Source organism: Talpa europaea (genome assembly GCF_964194135.1).
Source record: "Talpa europaea genome assembly, chromosome: 5".
Classification (NCBI taxonomy): domain Eukaryota; kingdom Metazoa; phylum Chordata; class Mammalia; order Eulipotyphla; family Talpidae; genus Talpa; species Talpa europaea.
Window position 1 is genome coordinate 91,279,934 of NC_140071.1, and position 24,355 is coordinate 91,304,288.

General features: G+C 37.7%; 2 protein-coding genes across 6 annotated transcripts in view; one reads left to right on the forward strand and one right to left on the reverse strand.

The window, feature by feature from the left end:
* MAPK10 (mitogen-activated protein kinase 10) overlaps positions 1-3,452 on the forward strand; it is a gene marked incomplete at both ends in the record, with an annotated part of 147,768 nt that extends 144,316 nt beyond the window's left edge. For all 4 annotated transcript variants that reach the window (XM_084233479.1, XM_084233480.1, XM_084233481.1 and 1 more), the window contains one exon: positions 3,310-3,452. In XM_084233479.1, coding sequence (XP_084089605.1) covers positions 3,310-3,452 — 143 coding nt within the window. The remainder of the gene's footprint in view (positions 1-3,309) is intronic.
* Positions 3,453-19,472: 16,020 nt separating this feature from the next.
* Positions 19,473-24,355, reverse strand: part of ARHGAP24 (Rho GTPase activating protein 24) — a gene marked incomplete at both ends in the record, with an annotated part of 412,724 nt that continues 407,841 nt past the window's right edge. For both annotated transcript variants that reach the window (XM_084233664.1, XM_084233663.1), the window contains one exon: positions 19,473-19,716. In XM_084233664.1, the coding sequence (XP_084089790.1) occupies positions 19,473-19,716 (244 nt within the window). The remainder of the gene's footprint in view (positions 19,717-24,355) is intronic.

Here is a 24,355-nt window from a genome sequence, read left to right on the forward strand (position 1 = left end):
ATTTTCTTAAAATGCATAGCTCTACTGCTTTTTCAGGAAGCAATATGGAAGGAAGGGATACTTCCAATCACATAACTAGGATATACCACGCACAAGTGGACATTCAAATCAAATTCAACTGAGTTCATTTTTGTATGAGATTTTCACAAATTCTTTGGCAGTGAATTAACAACTTGGCCCTTCTATTTTCTTTGGTTTTATGGTTTATAAAAGCTTTTTTACTTGAAAGGATCATCTGGTAGAGCCAAAAAGGGCTGTAGTAAAAAAGACATTTAGAAATCATACAGAAGGGACTTCCCTGGGGTTAAAGTCTCCGCCCCATCAAGCTATCACCAACCACTGCAGCGTAAGTTTGATCCCTGGCCAGAGGAGAAATTTGCCTCCCTCAGAGAACCTACCTAGAAGAATACACACAAAAAATACTTGTTTTATAAAATTAAGTACTTATTCTATGCTTGACAGTAGAGTTTACTGAAGACAGGAGAACTAAAGAAGTATAATTTTAAAAAGTAACAAAAACATCAATACAAGATATATACATATAAACAAAAATTATAGTCAATAAGGGTCTAACTTATGATACACAACACTCAGCATATTCCAAACTTGTTGAAAACGTATTGATTATTAAAAATAAGTGCTTTAGGACTGCTATGTATTTCAGAAGCATAGCCTGCATTGTGAGCCCCTGTATATGAAATGTTTATTAAAAGCTACTCTGGTTTTTCTGCCTTTATTCAACATTATTTATAGATTGAAATGTTTTTCTGGGAAAATTTTCTCAGTCTTCTTTGTGTAATTTCTCTAGCTGCCATTGTGGGTTTGCATTTGTAAAAAATCAAGTTATGTTTCCTTAAGAAAGTCTTATCTTTGCTAAGTCTTATCTGATCCTTGCTTGAATCAGTGCTCAGCTCTCACTGTAACATTCAGAATATGTCCACATAATCAACTCCAGTCCAGAAAAGGGAAAAAGCTTATCAAGAGGAGATCAGAATTATTATAGTATACTTTGAAACACTTTTTGATTTGCATTACAACAAAACATTATTTGAAAATTTTCAAACTGTTTATTTTGCTATAGTTGAAATAAAGCATGCTAGATTTGTTAGTTTTATTAAAGTCCTATGTCCAATTTTAATCTTTTATCTCTAATAAGGATGTGGAAAACCTACAGACATTCTGAGCCATCCATCATAGTGATACTAAATAATCAGACACCAAAACCTGTGACAGAAATGAGATATTAGTATAATTTAATCTAGAATCAGAGAGAATATCAAAGCTGGACATTGGGGTTTTGTAAGGGTGTTAAGGGTTGCCTGCTAGTATATGTCACAAGAAGAAATGAACTGGATCTGTGTCATGTCTAAAAGGGTATAATTAAAATAAAATTGGAATAATTGAAGCCAGATTAACTGGACATTACACTTTGTACTTATAATGAGAGCAATGATTTACAGGAAAAGTTAATAGAGGTTTTAAAATATCTGGATACATTTAAGAGGTATTGATATTTTTAAGATATTAAAGGTTTTGAATATGAAAATATCAGGATATAAAAGAATATATTATATTAAACTAGAAAAAATACCAGAAGTTTAATATTTCTTCTTCTTATTTGAGGATTAGTGCATATTTTATTTTTTTCCCTGTATCTTCCCATAATTTACATAAATATCTTCAACAGATCAAAAACTTAAATATACATGGGATGCATATGTCTTAGTCTGGGTCCTCTCCAGATACTGCCACAATTTTATCACATTCTTTCTACAGGCAAGAATGTCTACTTCAGGAACAAGGAGATTGTACTACTCATTAGATTAGATTGTACTACTTCATTAGATTTTTTTCTGATTTATTAAATCTATGTAATACTGTTTTAATCTATTTATTACTTTTCACCAAGTATATCTTGCAAGCTATATTTATTCAAATAAGATACAATTTTAGGGAAAATTATTTGTCTTTTATCTTATTAAATAATTGTAAAGCAAGTACTTCTAATGCAAACTGTTTCATAAAGCGTGCACTTACCACCCATATTATTTAAGTATAAAGAATATCTGATAAGAAAAAGTAAGTTGACTGTTTCTGTAGTATCATGATTTCATTATATGTTACAATGTCTCTGACTCATCTTTCCTTCAGAGTTCTCAAAGTTATTATAACTCAGTAAATATTTACTGAGTAATTATTGAGCAAATTTCTTCTCAGAGTTTCAAAATCTTAATATTCCTGCATTGATAAATGAAAGATTTTTTGCAAATTGATCTAAGTTACTAATTCCGATTTTTTAATCTGTAGATTCCCAGGTAAGCAAGCTTGCTGGAAAGTACATACACAATCAAAAGTGACATTCATTGAAAGCCCTACTTTTCCTATATGTATTTAAAGTGTGATGTCATATTAATAACCGTGTAATAACATTTACTTAATAGTTCTTCCGTTTTCTAGAGCTGTAGTCTACATATAATTCAAATTTCTGTACTGCATCTCAGCCCATATTTCCAAGATCAGACCCTTCCATGTGTTTGTCTTATAAGATGCCTGTATTAAATCATCTGGGTTCAGATCATTGCATTAAATGGCTTTTGCTCACCTGTCTTCTCCATAGACATGTGGTCTCAACCTTTAATTCTATGGTCTATGGAGAGCATTTAGAAATGTAAATGTCTTAACTCTATCTAATACCAAATATAGTGATATTGGAGGTATGGGAGTTGATGGGTTTGTAGTGGGTTTCAGTTTATTTAAGAAAGTAGCAGATGAGGGCCTCCCCTGGTGGTGCAGGCAGTTGAACGCAGTGCTGTGAAGCTGTCCGTGGCCTCTGCAGCACGGTTTCCATACCAGTAGGTGAGGGTCCCACATGGCGAGGCAGATCTCTCCTGTCGCGCCAGCAGTATATTTCATCAGTCTGCCTGTTCTGTTCCCCACTCTGTCTCTGGTGGATCCTCTCACCCTCCCGCGAATCTGGCCTGTACCCCAGCTCTTGTATAAATAAAAAAATAAAAAATCTTTAAAAAAATTTAACATAATTAAAAAAAAAGAATATAGCATATGAATTCTCAGATAGAGCAAGATTTGAGAACTACTGCATTAGTTGTGAATAACTTGCTACAGGGATTTTGCATTTTTGCCATGATTTTCACCAATTACTATAGTGCCCTGTGTTAGTTCAATGAAACCTTGTGAAGCAAATGATACACAAGACACCCTTATTGCATTGTCCCTGCCTGCCTGCCAAGCGATATTCACTTGAGTCCAGTTCCAGATTTAGTCATGTTGGTCTTCATTTTCTTAGCACAGGTGCAGCAGTGAACAGCAGTGAGAGTCTCCCTCCATCCTCGTCAGTCAACGACATCTCCTCCATGTCCACCGACCAGACCCTGGCATCTGACACTGACAGCAGCCTGGAAGCCTCGGCAGGACCCCTGGGTTGTTGCAGGTGACTAGCCGCCTGCCTGCGAAACCCAGCATTCTTCAGGAGATGATGTGATGGAACACACACACGCAGACATGCACGCACACACACACACACAGACACACAGTGACAAGAAAACCTCAAGGGAGAAAAATCTAAGTCTAAAATTCAAACAGATCTTTCAGCCTGCTTCTTCTCCAGAGTTCTGTATTGCAGCTAAGCCAAATGTGTATTTAACTTCTAGTTGCACTTGCTTTGATCTTCTTCCAACGATGCTTACTACAGAAAGCAAATCAAACACAATTAGAGAAGCCTTTTCCATAAAGTGTAATTTTAATGGCTGCAAAACCAGCAACCTGTAATTGCCCTTCCAAATGGCATGACAAGGTGTGCAGTGGCCCCATCAGCATGTGTGTGTCTCTATCTTGCATCTACCTGCTCCTTATGGCCTAGTCAGATGGATGTAGATACAGATCCGCATGTGTCTGTATTTATACAGCACTATTTCCTTAGAGATGCTACTGTCAGTGTCCTCAGGGCTCAACCAAGACATCATGCACTGGGGTACCACATGGTCCATTTCATGTGATCTATTACTCTGACATAAACCCATCTGTAATATATTGCCAGTATATAAGCTGTTTAGTTTGTTAATTGATTAAGCTGTATGTCTTATAAGAAAACATGTAAGGGGGGACAACATGGGGGGAGTGAGCTCTCTCGGACCCTTGAAGATGTAGCTTCCAAATTTGAACTGATTAAATGGCACCTGTATACCAATTTGTAGAAAGAACATATGTGATGCTTACGTACAGTGTGGGGGGCGGGAGGGGGTAACAGTTTCGAGGTACTAAATGGTTTGGCCCTTAGAAGAAGTTGGGAATAAAAAAACAAGGTCTTTTCTCTGACATGAGTGGGTAGGAGAGGCTAGAGAGTAGGTTGCAGTGTGGAAGAAGATCTAAAGGAGATTATTGCCCAAATACCAGGAGCCACCGACATCCATGATTTAGAGAGTAGACCCCATTTGTCATTTATAAATTGTGACACAACTGGATAGAAAGTGACAGGTGGGGAAGCAAAGTCATTTTGTACATACCTGGAGGTAGAGGCCCATCCAGGGGACACAGCAGAATTGTCTTCATATGATTTCCTTAGCAGAAAATGAGCCTACTTAAACGATTTTCAGATTTTGGGTTGTGTTCACCATGAGTGTGCTACTTCCCAGAGCTATATCCTGCCTAGGTTTAAGTTAGAGAAGATATATTATTTTCCTCATCTGGAATAAAAAAATTAAATAATCAAAAAATAAAAATATACCCAAAGCACAGGATGATCCTCAGGTTAGCCTTTGAAAAAAATTTCTGCAGATATTATTTATTCCTCAGGGGGGTTCCTTCACCCCATCCTATGACTGATGTTTCATGTTTATTTATTTTCATAAATTTCAGCAATCCAAGAAGGGCTGGTAATCCAAGTTTTGTACTGCAGTCGATGTGACAGCAATAACTATGCCTATAAGTTACTGCTGCTAAGTAGCTTTAGCAATATGAGTTTGTCTTAAAAGCCATGAAACATTTATGTCAATGCTTAGGAAAATCACCTGATTTTAGCTGAAATTAAATGAAAGTGCTTTCCCAAGCACTTAAGGAGGCACTGTGAAACATCTTGGTTATATACAAGGCAATACCAGGGTGACTTCTCAGCAATAATAGGGACCAGGCCAAAGCTTCCCCTCTTAATCACTCTGGTGGAGTATCCATCACAGTTATTTGCACTCTGACCATATTGGTGCTCACCAATGTGGTGATATTTCACCTGAAGAAGTGAGATGCATGAAGTGGATGGTTGATGAGTGTGATATGACTGATAAATGAAATCCCTTCAATAATAGAGCAAAAAAAGAATGTCAGTACTCTAAAAACTGCCTTAAATTCCACAATAGGGAAGCTTTGTCTCTTTTCAAGCAATAGAGTCACCCCCCACCATCACCAGGACAGCAATGCTGCCATTGATGAGATTGCTTCACACACTGAGATTCAAGACAAGGGGTTATTTGTTTAAAATGGGGAGAACTCCCATTAGACTGCAATCTGTCCCTTGGAATAAAGTGGCCCAGTTTCTAGCTCATACTATCATTATTTTTGGTTAATATCGCAGATAACCTGATTTTAAAAATACCTCGATTCACATATGCTCTCTTTTCTATCATACTCCAACCCCCTTTTAAAATATTCCCTTCTCATGTCCTTTATTCTTTATTTATCTCCTTTCCTGTAGTCTTCCCAGTATAATAACTGTGTTTTCTCCACTCTTGGCTTTCTACCACATGGGATTAAGTGCAGAGAGCAGTCGACTGTCTGCAAGAAAGTGAGTAGCAAGGGGAATTCCATTAGCCACAAAATGACTTCAAAACAAAAGAAAATTTCCAGGCAGCATCTTAGAAGTGCTTGACAGTTAGATTGGCTTTCTTATTTGCGCAAGTGGTGATTTACTTATTTTTTGCTTAGATTAAGCCAGGCAAGAACTAAACAATGCCTCTCCTTTATTATTGCTGCCTTCCCTAAACTCTACTTGTTTTATCTTTTCTGTTGTATAGTTCTTGGGATTTGATTATTTTAGCCAGATCTCCCTTATGAACTAGAAAAAAAGTGGAATGAGTATCTCGGATTGAAGTATCATACAAATAGAGCCAAGAGTTTGGTTTCTTGACTGCTTACTCGGTTATCAAAGCAAGATGGGAGATGGTACAACAGAGAATCATTATTTCAAAAGTCCACCAGTCCTACACAAGGTGATTATGTCATCAGTTTCACAGAATATATTCTGCATTGAGTCTTTTTGTTTTCTTAAAAAAAAAAAAAACACTAATATTTCCTATACAGTCACCTGTTACTTCCAAAGGATTCTCTTGCTTTTAGGTTAGTAAAGTCTCAAGGCACCTGCACTGCATTCCTGGAAAAACTGAAGGTCTTGCCTGTGGTCAGGCTCTCTTTGCAGTGTGAAGTGGCTGCTGAGAGAAGCCAACCTGTCACTCCCTAGAGGGCCATTGTTTTCACAGTGATCCTGAATGCAATGTTCCAGAGTATGTTGTAGGAGGGCTGACTGTCCCCACATGCAGGAGAGATTCAATTGTTTAGGTAATTTGGTAAAATCACCATTACTTTCATTTCTTAATATGTATTTTGTGGGTCAGTGTGTAAATTTTTAAAAGGAGATGTGGGAGAACATTTCAAAAAGATACATTTCTTCTTATGGAATAAAAACGGGTAGTAATCTTGCATCTTCAAGAATCTGATGCTTGAGCTTTGTAGGACTATACCCCACAAGTGACCCAGGGCCTGCCCAAATCCCTCCAATTAAAGTAAGATATTTAACTGAGGGTTGAAAAGTTGGGTAATTCTTCTCAATCTGTTATCATCATTAGGAAAGTATTACCTAAGAATACTGATAGCAGCTGACTATCAGTGAATCAGCAAATAGAATAGATGAGAAAAAAATAAATCCTTTTAGGACATGCTATGTGGGTGGCAGGGGGAGGACCAATAAGCAAAATTGATGTATAAATTTTAAATATTCACTGCAAAATCTAAAATATAAAAATCTGCTTTAATTATCTTTGCATATGATGATCGAAGTCTTGAAGGCACTATGCTCCATAAAGAAAATTGTCAGCCGGCTTTGCAGAAAAATTTATCATTTACAACTCAGAGACAGGAATAAAAATATCCCAAGAATCTTTGATGCCCAAGAGGAATTCCACTTCCTACTCACAACCCCCTCATACACACACACACTCAATTGTGAGAGTCCAGCATTTTCCAAATATTATTAAGCCAAGCAGGGAAGCCTCTTCCTGTAAAAACAGCAAACAAGTTACAATGTAAATAGTAATATCAGTTATTTTCCATGTAATTAAAATATAAGATTTGTTTTTTTTTTTCTTTTTGCCACTTAGTTCTTTTACTGTCCGAAATGGTTCACTTTGATCCATTTCCTTGGTCAGTCAAATGGAAATGGAAGGCTTCTGTTTATATATAAATCCTGTATATCTAACTTTTGATTATGTGGGACCAATGGCCAGTATATTCTAATGGAAACAAATCTCCCAACCCTTATCTAGCATTAAACTGTTCACCTTGCCATGTTTATCTTGCAATGAGACCTAACTTGCACTTGCCTGCTCCTTTGCATGATTGGACTCCAAAGACTATTACCAATGATGAGAATTGTCCTGTGTCAGTGTTTTTGAAATGGAATTAAAGCACACACACACACATCCATACATACTTCACCCTTAGAGTTCTAGATCAATCCTGGAAGGCAAAACCATGGACACCCAGTTTCCTTGCAAGATCTTATGGTAAGAACTAAAGTCAGCCTGATGGATCAAATTCAATCTCAGTGATGTTTAATAAGAATGTGAATTTACTTAAGTCATTTTTTGTTTTCTTCCTCCCCCTTTTTTCATTTCTATTTGTCCCCTTTATTTTCAAAATGTCGGTGGAACAAGAAGATGAATGGGAGGGGACTTTGACTCCTTTGGACTTTTTGTAGGTGGATATTGAGTTGATATGTTGTGATTTCTGTTTCTTATGAATTATTAAAAGCCAGAGCAAATCTACTTCCCCGAACATAAAACCAAATCCAAATCCAGACTTTGTTGAAGTTTGCCTGTTGACAATGGTTGTTGTGTGGCTCATTGTCTTGGGATTCATGCCCTTACTGTAGCTCTGAAACATCTCACATGATTTCATTTTGACATCTGGTGAAAGAAACATGTAGTGTGTGGTCTGATTGTGATAGGGAATAAATAAGAAATGAAGAATGACTTACTTTCTCACTATGGGTCAAGAGTGTGTAATATATATGTGACCATGTCAAAGGCTGTGTTTCACTTGAGACTGGTTTCTTCTAAAAATAATCTTCACTTCTGCCTGTGGATACCAGTTGTATAGCTCACTTCGGTAAGTTTCCTTTGGAGTATAAAAACAGTGAATGTCAAAACAATCATTTTGGGGGAGCATTAAATGGGTGGAATAAGGTTAAATTCTCCAGGTTAATCATCCAAATTCTTAATCAGTTAAATTGTTACCAAAAAGAGCATATACAAGTTTCCTTTTTGTTTACATGGTAGCCAACCCTAGCGTCTTAAACTCAGTGAATTAAAAAATATGTTTTTTGTGACATTAAACTTTAATTTACCTGGAAGTGTCTGAATAATATTGAGGAATGCCACTTCAGTTTCTGTAAATATTTAGCTAATTATAAGAAAATCTGGAAGATAAACATATGTATTATTTTGTGTTGAACACAATTTATCTTTTAATTACTTAAGGAGAACAGAAAACAAAAAGCTTTTGTAATCACTTGCACAGCCTTTATTCTAATTTAAATCACAGATCTTTACTCTTTTAATAAAATAACTTTTAAAATGGTCACATATAGGTACCTGGAAATCCCCTGGATATTAAGAAGGGAATCAGCATTCCACAGGATAACTCAGGGAGAGAAAAGAAAAGAAGCACCCTTTTTGATGCATTGGTGTTACTAAATACTTGAGTAATTCTGACCCAGTTTGCAGCGAGAAGAAAGGGGTCTCGAAACTACCTTTCTTATTCCTGCTTGTGGAATGAGTTACCTAGAACAACTGCTCAATAACTGCCCTGATTTGACATCACAGATTAACTAAAATGGTGTTTTCCATGTATAACTTGTCTCTCCTCCAAGAGTTTCAAAAGTCTGCATGGAAGATAGGGGAAATTAGTGAAACACTGAGGATGCCACCATCTCAGATCATTTCATGTCAGGGGCTACTGTACATGGCGAGTCATCTCAACTCCAGACTAAAAACTGTCTGTTCGAAATTTTAGGTCAGTGTCTTCTGTGTTAGTGACTAAAAATAAGATGTGGAAATGTACATTTCTCAAACATATGAAATACGGCACGTATAAAAAGAAGCTTTAACACCTATTTGGAATTTTTCACCCTCTTAGGTCATATATTACTTGCTTAAAAGACATTCTCTCCTGATATAAGCCCAACATAAAATAAGTCAAATGCAATTTAGAAGACTCAAGTTTCACTTCATGGAGTGGGTGGCTTCATCCCTCCTCACTGCACCTCTGGTTCTGCCCTTCCTTTGACCTATTCTAGAATCTCTCTTTTCACTTAATAGTCTAGATTTCTTGCAACTTACAAACAGGTAAGAAATCTTGAAAACTCTCCACACTATATCTTCAAGAATGTTGCACAGATAATTTGCCTTCCGTTAATATTTTTACATTCACTCTGTGAAAATATTGTTTGTGAGCAATTATAGGTAAAATCAATTTTTATAACCCAGACAAGATTTTACATGGACTCAGGGAACTAGTAATATTAAATTATTTCTTTTTAAAAAGAAAACCCTTAAGAAGCAATTGCTTCTTCATTGGTTAATATACTGCCAAGTTAGATTTACAATATTAAGTACTAAGAAGATTGCTCTAAACTACTTTCATTTCTGAATTACATTCTTAAGCAGTACATTCATTTGCTCTAAAAACATCTACTAAGCATCGATCTATGTGTCTTGCATAGGAGACAAATACAGCAAAGCCCTTATCAAAACTGCAGAGTAAATAAATCTTTCTGTTTAAAAATAATGGTTAAAACAAAATATATCTCATTTTCTTAAAGCAGTAATGTGTTCAAATTAGTGGTGTGACTTGAATTAGCTTATTTAAGTTCTCTTAAAGAAAGGAAACATCTGCTTCTTTCAATATTATCATTTTGTCTAATTGTACATAAGTATACTTACTGCATCAGCACAAGAGAACTTTGGATATTTTCCATGACTCTATAGGATGAAACCATTTTTACGATTTATTTTTTTAAATGACATGAGAGTGAGAGGCAAAGTAAGCCTGCATTAACTCAGCAAGGAAATAGATGTATCCTCATTCTGTTCTCTAAATTAAAAGGTAAACTGACAATCCTTGGCATATTTCAGCCAAATACTACTGTCTAGGTAAAGGGAGAGATATGATGCCATACTGAGACCATACCCATCACTCAGATCTGTATCCTGGGAAAAATAGATAAAAATTTCAGAGGCTTAAAAGAAACACATATCTTTTCTGTATTACATAAAGTTTATTTTGATAAACGTCTCCTCTGTAAGCTGTTGGGCCTGTGTGCTGAGCTGGAGGTTTGTATTTCTGGCACCACAATCTCCAAATCAAATGATACCACCACAGACATCAAAGTCTCTCTACAGTGATAATCTCATATGAAGCCAAATAGCTGCCATTTTTTCAGCCTGCGGGCAATAGTTAGAGCCATAAAATAACTTAAGGTAGACTTTTGTAATGTATTATTTTATATTAAGAGATTCAACTCACCACATCACTGAATATCTGAACCAGAACCTTAACATTGAGCTCTGAATATCACTCATTGACTCATGCCACAAATATTGATTGAGATCTTTCTTCTTCCAAGAACTGTTCTGGGCACACACAGCTGCAATGAATTCGGACAACCTCCCTGTCTTTCTGTAGTCTACATTCTAATGGGGGAATAGGAAGTGGGAAGCGCTAGAAAAAGATAACAGGTGAAAAGGATAAAACATGAAAAAGGGTGCTATTTAGACAAGATGGTCAGGGTAGGCCTCTCAAGACATCATATTTGAGCAGAGACCGGAATAAAGTAAGGGAATAAGCCATTTCAGTATGTGGGGAAGAGCATTTCAGACTGAGGGCAAAGCAGATGTAAAGATTCTATAGTTACACACTTTCATATATATGTGAGGAATGACTAGAGTCATTGATGAAGCAGAATGGACAAGAGAGTGTCTGATAGCAAATGAAATTGGAGAGGCAGGCAAGGGTGGAACATGGCAAGATCTTGGCATTCAATTCTAATTATCAGAAGATGATGGATAAATTTGAGCAGGGAAATGATATAATCTAAATTTTCTTTTTAAATGGAGGCCTCTGGCTTCTGGGTGGGAGAGGAGATTAGGAAGAAAGTTAAAAATGGAAATTAAGAGTTCATTGTTGGGTATAATAGTAGCCCAGAATGACATTATGAGACTTAGACTAAGAAGTGATGGTGCTGAGAAGCTATTAGATTTGAGATACACTTAAGTTTATATTGTAAAGGCAGAGTTGATAAGATTTGCTGATGGATTGAAATGCAGTAGGAAAGAAAAAGATCAAGGAAGACTCTTGAGTTTTCCTTTATATCAGCCATAAGATCAAGGATGGAATAGTTGATGGTTAATAATGGGTTAGGAGTTTATTTGGGAAGAAAGTCATGCTTTATTTTGGAGGTTTTTAAAGAACATCCAAGTGAAGTAACAGAAGCAGCCAGTGAGTTGGAGATAGAGGAAGAGTTGGGTTGAAACATAAATCTGAGCATAATCAGATTTTTAAGTGGTGTTTGAAACTCTGAGACTGTATGAAGCCATCAAGACTTGGAGTGTAGATACAGAGGACAAGACATCTAAAGAGGGAAGCATTGCCGTAGTGTCTTGTGCTCTTCCCTCCCATTTTGACTACACATGAGAGGAGAAAGCACATATTGTACAAAAATGAACAATAATTTACAGAAACAAATTTTCCAAATATATTACAAAAATAAAGATGGAGGCACCTCTTACAACACATAGGAATCAAAAAACAATGTGGTCTTCTAAGGAATGTCCAGTGAGGAGAGAGACCAGGAGAGCACACTGATATGAAAGTTATGTGAAGGTGTTTCAAAAAGGAGGGCATAGGGCCTCCCTGGTGGCACAAGGGGTTGAGATGCAACCTGTGAAGCTGTCTGCAGCCTCTCCAACATGAGTTCAATTCCCCAGCCAGCCAGGGAGCAGTTGCCCGCATGGTGCAGCAGACCTCTCCTGGCTTGCCCTCTGCTCCCCTCAGCAGTGTGCTTTGGTCAGTCTGCCTTTTCTGCTCCCCACTCTGTCTCTGGTGAATCCTCTCACCCCCCTGCCCCACACTTGTGGCCTAAACCCCGGCTCTTGTGCACATAAATAAATAAATCTTTAAAACAAAACAAAACAAAAAGGAGGGCATGGCCAATGGGAACAATGTTGCTGAGTGACTGAGTCGGGTGGGACTGAAGATTGACAAATGGACTTGACTTTGTGAAGGCCATTGCTGACCTTGACTAGTGCACTGTCTCTGCAGTACTGAGCAAGAAAGCATGACTCAAATCAAGCTAACATGGAGAACAAATAGACACAGGTACAGGAATTTTTTTTTTTTTAATTTAAAATTTGAGCCAGACGAATGATGTGGAAATTAGAAGGAAATGGATGGAGCTGGAAGGGGTAATGTTAGCCAAAATAAGCCAGAAGGACAAAGATAAATATTGGGTGGTCTCACTTATATGCAGAATATAGAGAAACCAAACAAAAGGTCAAGAAAAAGACAAATCAAGCTGACCATAGCTCTGAGGGACTCAGTGGGGGAAGGGGAGGGAGGGGGTCGAAACGCGTGAGGGAAGAACATAAGGGACTATGGTGACGGATCACGGGAGCTGTGGTGGAGGAACTGCAGGAACTACACCTGAGTGGAGAAATCAATTACTGTACAAAAATGAATAATAAAGTAAAAAATAATTAAAAGATATAAAAAGAGAAAAAAGAAATAGGACACAAAGAAAGGATTTTTTTTTTAATAAAAGCTCTATCAGCATGGGTATGTATTGATGGACTAATACATATTACATAAAATTGGTAGTGGGAGAGAAAGTTTTCCTTGAAGGGAAAACTGCTGGGAAAGAGCCAGAGGACCTGCTGCAGTCTGAGTGGAGCAGTGGCCCCACTGGAGCCAGCAGCGCAGTCATTGCAGCTGGAGGGAGGGGAGTGTGCACAGGACAGATGTGGGTCCTTGGTAAATATGATGATGGAACATAAGGGCGTAAACTCCTATTTTTTCCCAGTAAAAACAGAGCTAAGACTATCAGCTGAGATTGAGGAAGAGTTATTTCAGGAGGTTTGAGAAGTGTGATATTGACCTTAGCATATGTTCAAGATTAGTTTTCAAGGAGTGGTGAAAGCTGTTTTTATAGAAGTATAAGGTCAGACAAGCCAGCATGTTGTTCTTTTGCCCTGCAGTCATGTTTTCTTTCTTACATAGAGGTTAGGAATCAGCAGAGATTGAATTTAGCTAGGATCCAGTTGTTTTTCACTTGTTTGTTTTCCTTAGATGAGTACAGTGCTGTAAGAGAAGATAGGATTTGAGAATGGGGATAAGGGAAAAATTTATGATCAGGAACCACACAAGTGAAGGTGGTCAAGGAGGAAAACAACATGAAAGGAAGATAGTGAAGACAAACCAATGGCTTGGAGACCCTCTAAGAGTACCCAACAATTGATGGAATGGGGGTGCTAAAGGAAGTTACCTAGAAAGAGATGAGATGATCAAAGACTGAGTGCTTGGCATAAGCATTTTGGTGACAGTGCAGTTATTAGTAATAACGTGACCACATGGGCCTCCCCGGTGGCGCAGCGGTTGAGCGCTGGGTTGCGAAGCTGCGCGCGGCCTCTGCGGCGCCGGTTCGATCCCCGGCTGCTCCCCGGCCACCGGAGGAGGGTCCCACATGGGCGCAGACCTCTCCTGCCGCCCGCTGCTCCCCTCAGCAGTGTACTTCGGTCCTTCTGCCTGCTCTGCTCCCCGCTCTGGCTCTGGTGAATTCTCTCACCCTCCCTCCCGCACTTCTGACTGTACCCAGTGCATGTATAAACAAAACAAACAAACAAACCAGCAAACAAATAAATAAAGCATGACTCTATTAAAAAAAAAAATAACGTGACCACAGTGACAGACGAAGGACAAGATTTGCAGAGTGAGCAGGTCATGGAATTGAGTGTTCAGGTTGATGGATGGCACGTGAATAGTAGTAGGAACAAACAACTGACTAGGTGCTAACTTATTCCATCATGTTACATGAACTTCCAAGGAGGGTATTAGGAAAAAGGGAGGATCAGAGATCTGGAGCAGCAACAACGAGCAAAGCAGAAACTACTTTTCCTTCAGACTAAAGATATTCAGATGTGGGAAGGAAAAAATCTAAGTTTGGGAGGGCTAAGAAGGAGAATGGCATCTTTAGGTGTGACCATGTTTCAGAGATTTAGGGGAGGATGATGACGGCTTAAGATCTAGCAGGTGTAAGGGAAAGACTGAGGAAGGGCAAGGGAAGCAACTTGAAGTAAATGAGGAAATGTCCTAAGCAGTGTGGGGGTGCTTACAGAGGTGAAGGTGAATGAAATGGATGTTGGTTATTGATATAAGTAATCAGGAGGAGACCATCGTGGTACAACATTGGGGATTATTTTGGTGGGGGCATAAACGATTCTAATGACTTATGAGATGACAGTGATATGTCTATTGAGAGGAAAGTGCTGGATAGAGTTGGTGTTTTCACACAAACAAGTAGTACCCTGAGGACCTCCCACAGAGTCAAGGGGCAATTTTTTAAGATTTATTTATGTATATAAGAACGGGGTACAGGCCAGAGGTGTGTGGGGGGGATGAGAGGATTCACCAGAGAGAGTGGGGAACAGAACATGCAGACTGATGAAATACACTGCTGAGGGGAGCAGCGGGCAAGACAGGAGAGGTCTGCTGCACCATGTGGGTAGCTCCCTGGCAGGGGAATCTAACTCATGCTACAGAGGCTGCGGATAGCTTCATAGGTTGCGTCTTAACCCCTTGCACCACCAGGGATGCCCCAAGGTGCAATTTTGTTCAACACAACTTAACTCTCATTCAAACAATTCAGTTTTCTCCTGCTACCTGTACTCCCTACTTAAGAAAGGTAATCCTCCTCTTCTGGCTGGTCTTACCTGGCCTTGGCCCTCAAAGGCCAGAGGGTAGCAGTTATACATGGTCCATAAGGAAAAAGTGTCCTGCAGCCACAATGGCTTGGTAAAAAAACACGTTTTCCATCAACTAAACTTCTACTCAGAGATCTACAGTAGGTTCATTACGTTTTGGATGTCTGGGGAACTGTCAGTTTTCTGTCACTTGCTACAAAATATCCTTAAGTTGGCCAGTTCTATCTTTCTATTAGAAGAGGATAAAAATATGGACCAGGCCTTTGGGAGCCAAGAGCATTCCAACTCTCTTTTCCTGTGGTTGGTAAGTTCAAAAAAGGCAAAATGTGTCCAGCTCTGGTGCTTTCTTTGAATAAAAGAGTAGAGGACCCTTAGGCCCTAAGCATGTTTTCTGGTCTCATAATGTGTGGATATAATGCACAATGTCCCCTCGACAACACAGACTTGATAGGTCATTTCTGTTTCATTGAAAACTTTCCTCAGGGTCGTCACTGAAAGCATCTTTCCATATGCTGTTCCAGGCTATCACCCTGGTAAGTTCTGACTTATCCTTCAGGACACCCCTTACAGTCAGGCACAAAGCTGTGCAGTACCTTTCCCAGCCTTATCTTTGTGAACCCTTCATTACTTTCATAACATATCATCATATGTGGCAATTATAACAGCTATCCCAGGGCACATAGCCTAGGCCAGCCTGGCATGTGTAGATGTTCAATAAATATTCACTAATACAATGTTTATGTGAGTTTAAACATTTCATAGATCCATATCCTGAGACATTACATTGTATTTTGCCAGATACCTTTGACATGCAACCTTTTCTTCAGTGTCCATGTGGGTAGGGCTGATGCACTGATGTTATGGGCAATTCTTTAAACATTATTCTCAGATAATGGATGCAATTTTTATCATCTCAGTTTAGTAAGGATGCTTTGGGTTGTCCCTTCCTTGCTATCAGTCTCTGGCAGATTATCTGGGCAGAGATAAAACTAGAGTCCCCAGGACAGGGAAATAATTATACCTTCTACTAGAGATCATGCTGCTTTTTCAATGCTGGTGAAATTTCTAAAGCCAGAAACCCATTACATTTTCTGGAAGCTGGAACACCCTTTACTAGAAGCAATTTGAGGGCTGACAGCTAGCATTTACTGTGTACTTACTAGATGCCAGATACTGTGATAATGACTTCATTTGTCTTTTTTCCCCTTCTCAAAAAAAAAAAAATCTAATGAGGAACAAGGATATTATCTTATTTTACAAACAAACAAACCAAATTAAGGTTTATAAACATTTTGTGACTTTTTTTGAATTCATACAACTACATAAAGTGGCAGAGCTGAGATGATCATCCAGATTTCTGATTCTAAACGCTCATGCATATTCTTTTCTATGATGTACCCCTAAGCAAGTATAATTTACAATGTAGGAACACTTGGACTGTGTCTGCCATGATGTTCTTTAATACTTTCTTCACTTTCCAAGGTGAGAGAATTATATCAGTGATCTAAACTATCCTAACTGGGTATAACATAGTTTTTTACAGATCTCAGATTGTGAATAATAAAATTATATAGGAATGATATTATTCAAATACTATTTAGGGTTGTTAGCCTATTCATAATGAAATTACATGTAAAATCTATACTTCAAGTTGGCCTGATTTCATAAGCAATTCTATTTTAAATCTTAATTAAAGAATACACAGGTATGTACTTTGACTAGTGAAACCAATATTTGAAAGCAATTTTTTTTCTTGTGTGCTCATAATTTGTGGAAAAGTCTAAAAGAGACTTCAGAACCTGCAAAACTTCATAGGGGAGATGGCATTAGATTTAGTACTCAGAAAAGAGGGTTGGAGTGTGCCAGAAGTCAGGCAGTCAAAATGAACACAGCAATAGAAGGAGGACAGTTCCAGAGGCATGGCAGCGATGGCGAGGGCGGGAAGTGGTAAGATAGGAGAGTAAAACTATAGGTCAGCATCTCACATCTGTAGGCCACACATTATTGTGTGCGCAAGTGAGAGTTCTATGCTATTAGCAAGACCAATATACAGTGAGGTGGATGTCTTAAAAAGGGCAGCCTGCAAAAGGTGAAAGGAGAGATAACTGGAGTAAAAGGGGCTAGGTAAGACTTTCGTCAAAAGATGAAGTGATACTGATCAAAAGGAGCAGATTAAAATGGTGAGGGTTGGAAAAGTGGACAGTAGTTGTTGGGTGAATTTAATAGTGAAGACAGCAAAGCAGAGTATTCACATGCATGTCTTCCCATGTACTAGGTGCTGGACTCATCTTGAACACAAGTTAACTCATTGAAACCAAATAAGTCAACGGGCGTAGTAGCTTTATTAACCTCATTCTACAGATGAAAAAAATGACGTATGGAAGGATCAGAAACTGCTACTAAATGGTCAAAAATTTGTACACAGGCAGTTTGGTGGTCTTTTCTTTTAATCATACAGCTGCTTGAATCAGTCTAAAGTTTTCACTAAGATACCAGCTGGAAAGTGAATTAAAGGCATATGGAGAGAAATTTTGAGTTCAATTTTGCACAATTTGAATTTCCTAAAAGATATCCAGGGAGAAATGTCTCGTTGAAAAGGAATGAGAGAGAAAAAGGAACTAATGATAAAGATACTATTACTATATAGATGGTTGGTTGATACCAAAGGACCACATTTGCTTTTTCAGTGGAAAGATATAACACAAAACAGCACATTTACAAAAATCAATGCTGTAAAAGACTACTAAGTACTCCCCTTAAAAATAAACACACATGAACATAAATCTTCAAACAATAAAACTCCCATCAACTTAAGTAATCTTTATTTCTGATTAAATCTTTTGTGACTTCTTGTTCTAGTGTGAGATTTATTTACCCAGCTTCTCAAAATCCTTGCCTCCTTGAAGTGTGAAGAGTTGTTCTTCCAAAACTATTTCCAGAGAACTCAGGGTTTCTCTGGAAAGCTACCAGTACAGACATTCACAAATCAGTCATAATTGGAAGTTCAGACATTCACATTTTAAAAGATGGCTAATGAAACACTAATGAAAATTTTACAAGTTAAATAGTTTGTCTTCCAAACGTGTCTCCTACTTCTCTTTACCATCTTCCTCTGCTGCACACCACCTCTGCCCACCCTTGTGCAGATGACAACAAATGACAACAGAACAATTAGCCTGAGTGAGAGAAAAATATTACATGCCACATAGTTCTTACTGAAAGAGACACAGTAAAGACTGTTTCACTGTTGATGTCCCTAAGAGTAATTGATGGGGCAGGGAAGAGGACTGAGGGGGAGCCAGCTGTTCAAGTGGACACTGTTTACAAGCATTATTTCCCAACTTCCAACCAGCAGGAAGAGCTTCTCTAATAACCACTGAGCAGTTAAAGATACTCAATTTAGAAGAGCAGAAAATTCAAGGAATACCTGTTTCTATTTTTTTCTTTAACGTTAACATTTAGAGCTTCTTTCATAAGAGAAATTTATCCACGGAACTGGCAAGGCATACAAGGGGACTTGAGAAAGGGACATTTTTACAAAGTCCCAAATTTCCATGTCAAGTCAACTCACAAAGAAAACTGAGCCATGTTAGGAAAAGTATGTAAAGAGCAGTTCAAAGGCTCCTGGTGGTTCTACTGTATTTTATAAAATTATTTACATTTCTCTTTTTGGTCATGATAAGGTCTATTGGCACAAACAGCAACAGCCACAAAGTATTCTTTTGATTTTAATATCTCATCTTATATATATTTATATATATTTATATATCTGCTTATCTTCATTTCCTCAACAAAAGGGGAAATAAAAATATTGATCTATAAAATAAGCTGATGATAACACAATGCCAAAAATAGCTTATGTTAAGTGCAAGGGGTGAAGCTTGAAAGCAAGCTAAATTGCAACAATGTATCAATTTAACATTTTAAATACAAGACTTGCAATAAAATAATTCTTGAGCTATGCTTCTCCTTTTAGTTTACCTTTTAAAGCTACTCTATATACACATATCCAGTTGTAACACTTGACAGTAGCATTATGGGGTATGATATAACTTTGGTACACATTGCAGATATGGATGGGTAATGCCAGAAAATGATATTCTTTCACCAGTTAGAGCTCAGTACAGCAGGGGACCAGCCACCTGATCCCACATAATATTCCCATCAGGACCCCAGAGTCCTTCCCAGATCTATTGGAGACAACGGGAGAATGGAGGTTCATTGGATCCATATTGTGTTTCCTCGCTCGGTTCTCCTGGGTTCCACCGTCAGCTCCCCGAATGTGGAAAAAAACTGCTCCATTTCTTTCTGAAGCATGTCATTCCTTTTCTCTGCATCTTCTTTTGCTCGCTCGGCATTTCGCATTTTGATTTCTATCATTGTGAACTTTTTCCTTTCTTGATCCAGTTCATCATGGAGGGTCATCATTTCTGTTTCCAAAGTCAAGTTTCTCTGTTCTAAGCTACAAAGGGTGGGGGAAAGAAGAAGAAATAATATTATTTTTTTCACTTGAAATGTAAGAGGAGTACAAATATTTTCTAAATTCTATCTCTGAAATACTTATGAAATGGGAACCAGTCTTTTTAAATAATCAAAGCAAGGCTCAATGATTTAAAAGGTGTTATTTTGTTGATTTTTTTTTTCACTTTTTGCTCAGACACCTTACTATTATTATAACAAGAATAGCCCTAGGTGTCTCTTAGAAGCACTTAGTTGTCACTGGATAAAGAGTGAATGGACATCAGGACAGAGAAGCCAGAGATAATGCCGCATAGCACACAGTGTCAGGAGCAGGACTTCCCAGAATGATTAAGTGTAAAGTTGACTTTACGTGGGGGAAAGTCTGAAAAAGTTGAAAGGAAACCAGGGTAACCATATTTGATTTCTATCAAAAGAAAAATAATGTAGTAAAAATATCATTATTAGATCAACTCCATTGCTGAGAAAGGACTCCCTGGAGACCTAGAATGTTCCATCTTTTGAGAGTAGCCACTTCCATTGACAGAAAAGGTAGATATTACATGTATTGAATAAATAATCCAACTGGCATTTTGTGACAATGGACAAGTAGCCTGACATCTGCAGTTATCACTGCTATGAATCTTAGAATCTTTAGATTCATACTTGTATAGACTGATACCGGATTTGGATAATTGTACAATTTCAGGCAACTTCCTTTAAAGTAGTTTTCTTTATGATGACTAAGTTTTGAAAGCAATAATTTATTCAGTTATAATCACAAATCTATAATTTGTTGTTCAAAAAGGAGTATGAAGCACTAGGTTTGTCATAAGATCCACCTTTGTAACAGCTGACTTTTAAATTTATCCTATTCTGAGCTAGTCCCTAGAGCATGTTTAAATTTATCACACCACTGAAATTTGAAAAAAAAAATGAGTGTGTATCTCTTAGAAATATGATTATTTTAATAACAATTTTGAAATTAAAGTCTTTTGTTTTTCTGTTTTGAAATAAGTGAATCCCATGTGCTGTTACTTCATCCAGATAATGGTAACAATACCCAAAAATGTTCTCCTTTTGTTAGCAATTACTATTTAAAACATTCACGTTCCATTGTAGGAGACCCCTAAGGCGTGAGGTGCTGAGACAGAGAGAATGTGGGGTGACTGGTTAACATGGGCTGGAAGACTGGCCCATGCCCAGACCTCGATGTCGTCTCGTGTGTTAGCAAAGCTAACCCTGAGAAACAGGCAAGATTAGAAAGGGAATAGAATATATTCGATAATGCAGAAACTTGGTGGTGAATGTGTGCCTGGACAAGGTTAAATACTAAGAGAATGATTCATTGTCTAGTAACTAACAAGGGGGGGGAGGGTTGATCAATAAAAATGAGTTGCACCAGGCACTCGGGATGCTTGAGCTTGGAATGAGAGGCCTTGTGTTCCCTGGGTCCCGCTTCTCTTAAACTCTACTTCGTGTCTGTCAGTTCTTTATTTCCAAGTTCTTTCGGTTCCTCTCCTCAACCCTGTTCACTGGGGCTGGTCTCCAGCATTCCATACTCCCTTTAAAAGTCTATTTTGATTAGAGGATCACATTTTTAATGTAATGACCTGGTAGTATGCTGCTTGCCACTCAGAATAACTATATGATACATCCCTTTTCTTTGCTCAAGTTATTTATTTTAGAACAAATTCAAGCTTAAATACCAAGAAAGACAATCCCTTTCAAAAAATATGCCCCACTTGCACATATCAGGCACTTCTATTAAACTTCCCGGGATCTAACAGACTAAAGTGAATATAGAAGTAATCCCCTATCACTGTAAATATAGAGTAATGGTGGAGAACAGTCTAAGAAAAGTATTTTTAAAACACATATTCCAGGTAAAATAAAGTATTTTTAGGTATCAGAACCTAGAAAAAAAAAAACCCTTAAATTTAGAACTAAGTGCTCCACTTGGTATATTCCGCTTCCACTTGGTATATTCCATGTTGCATATTACACAAAGCATAAGGAAAGAAAAAGTGGAAAATGATTGGACAGAGAGAATGGAAAATCAATGGTCTTTATGAAAATGGACAAAAGAAAGTCTGATTCATGGGTTTGGGGAGGTGACTAAATTAAATCAGCCAAAGAAAGAATTAGTAAACTGGAAAACAAGTATGAAAAAAATTCCCCAGGATGTGTCACAGTTTGAAAAAGATGGAAATTTAACATTCAGAAGAGAAACTTACAGAGATGAAGAATGGATTAAGAAGTTTCAACATACCTTACTAAGGATTGTAGAAGGAGAAAACTGGGAAAATGCATGGGATGAGTAAGCCAAAAAGTGACGGATAAAAATATTCCAGATTTAAATAAGTCCTCAGATCAAATAATGAAATATGAACTTTGAAAGTTAAAAAATGAAAAAATATATAGAGCAGGAAATTACTAATCAAAATAAATGTGATATATTAAGAAAAAAATTACTTAGCAAAAACTTATTACAATCAAAGAAAATCACAGCATAGTGATAAAACATTAATTAATCAGGGGGATACAAATTATTCTGAACCTTTATTCACCTATTAGTATAGTCTCCCATTATTTAATGTAAAATGTAACATAATTCTAAGGAAAAATTTGATAAATTTCCTACAATACTAGGAAATTTTAAGCTATCTTTCTCAGATATTACAGATATATCTAATAAAAATTAAGAGAAATATAAAAGATTTGAACAGTAGATTTGATTTGATTAGTAGACCAGATCTACTACCAAAAGAATCTCAAACAAATAATAAAAATATAAGTTTTACTAGACCAAAAAATAGACATTATAGAAATGAATTTCTCTTGCTACAATTATAGTGAATATAGAAACTATTAAAGGGGTAAAAGAACACAAAATTCAATGTTTTAAAAGTAAAAAAAAATCAGTGACTGATAATTAGACAAATTAAAACACCTATCATCTGTCTATTTATTAACAACTGTCTGTCTGTCTATCTGTCTATCTATCTATCTATCTATCTATCTATCTATCTATCTATCTAATCATTATCTAAATTTGATGCTTGCAGAATGGAGTTAAAGAAGAATCAAGAGGTGGGGCTTCCCCAGTGGCACAGCGGGTTGAATGCAGCACTGTGAAGCTGTCCGCAGCCTCTGCAGCACGGGTTCTATTCCCAGCCGGCCAGCGAAATACCCACATGGCACAGCAGACCTCTCCTGTCAAGCCTGCTGCTCCCCTCAGCAGTGTTTTCAGTCGTCTGCCTATTCTGCTCCCCGCTCTGTCTCTGGTGAATCCTCTCACCACCTACACTGCTGGCCTGTACCCCAGCTCTTGTATAAATAAATATTTTTTTTTAAAAAATCAAAAGGAAAATGTATAACTTTAAATAGTAATAATCAAAAATATCTAGCACTGCTATCTCTGGTATTTCTGAAGCTTGAGTATGTGCTCTACTTTATTGTAACCTCTCCCTTTGCCTTTCAGGTAGATAAGAATGCTACAGTGGAAAGCCCAGTGAGACGACACTGTTGGAAAGTTCTATTACTTTATCAAAGTCTCTGGTATGTAGTATAAATCTCAGAACATAAATGTATCACCTATTCAAAAATGACTATGTTCTTCTACAGCTATTCAGAATGGCAACTTATTTCCTATTTTTTTAAAGATTTTTTTATTTTATTTATACAATAGCTGGGGTATAGGCCAGAGGCATGGGAGGGTGAGAGGATTCACCAGAGACAGAACAGGGAGCAGAACAGGCAGACAGACTGAAAGCACTGCTGAGGGGAGAAGCGGGCGTGACAGGAGAGGTCTGCCTCGCCATGTGGGAATCTCCCTGGCCAGCTGAGAATCCAACCCACGCTGCAGAGGCTGTGGACAGCTCCACAGCACTAAGCAAAACCTGCTGCGCCACAGGGGAGGCCCTTATTTCCTGTACTAATTAATATTTTTGAAGTGTTATCTCTTGCTAAGTGCTAATTCATCACCAGTAATTAAGAGTTTCAGTAGCCAGTTCTCCAAAAACTATATTCAGAAAGAAGAATAACCTTATAAGGTGATGACACCATTTCTTTCTTATTTAAAGCCCCTGTCACTCAGTATTATGTAAAAAAGTCCAAGCCAAGTTTCCATTCAGTGAAATTTTCTTTTCAAAGAAAGCATTTTTTCAGTCTAACCTATAAGTAGTAATTTTTTAAATATTTACTTCACCCTACCTTTAGAAAATAATGTGTCTTTTGGTCTTATAATTTGATAAATGAATGATAAGATAAAGTCAACTTTGTCTATAAAATAGAAACTGTGCAGAGTCGTGTCATGGAAGCAGTTGGATGAGGACAGAAGCTGACAGAACCAACCATGAGGTCCCTGGGAGTCAACATAAGGAGAGATCCACCAAGGAGTCTGATCAGGACCTGGCTCACTAGAGGGCTCCTGAGTGCAGGGCTTTCTCTTTTTTGCCCTCTCCCAACACTATTCTAGATGAACATAAAAGCAATCAACTGTGCAACTTCTGTGACCATGGTGAAAACAGGCATGGCAACTTTCAGCTCCCAGCACAAATGGCGAGTCCTGTGCTCCATTGTCTGTATTTCTGTGTCCATGGACATCTGACAGTCAGGGCATGTGAACATGTGACATTCAG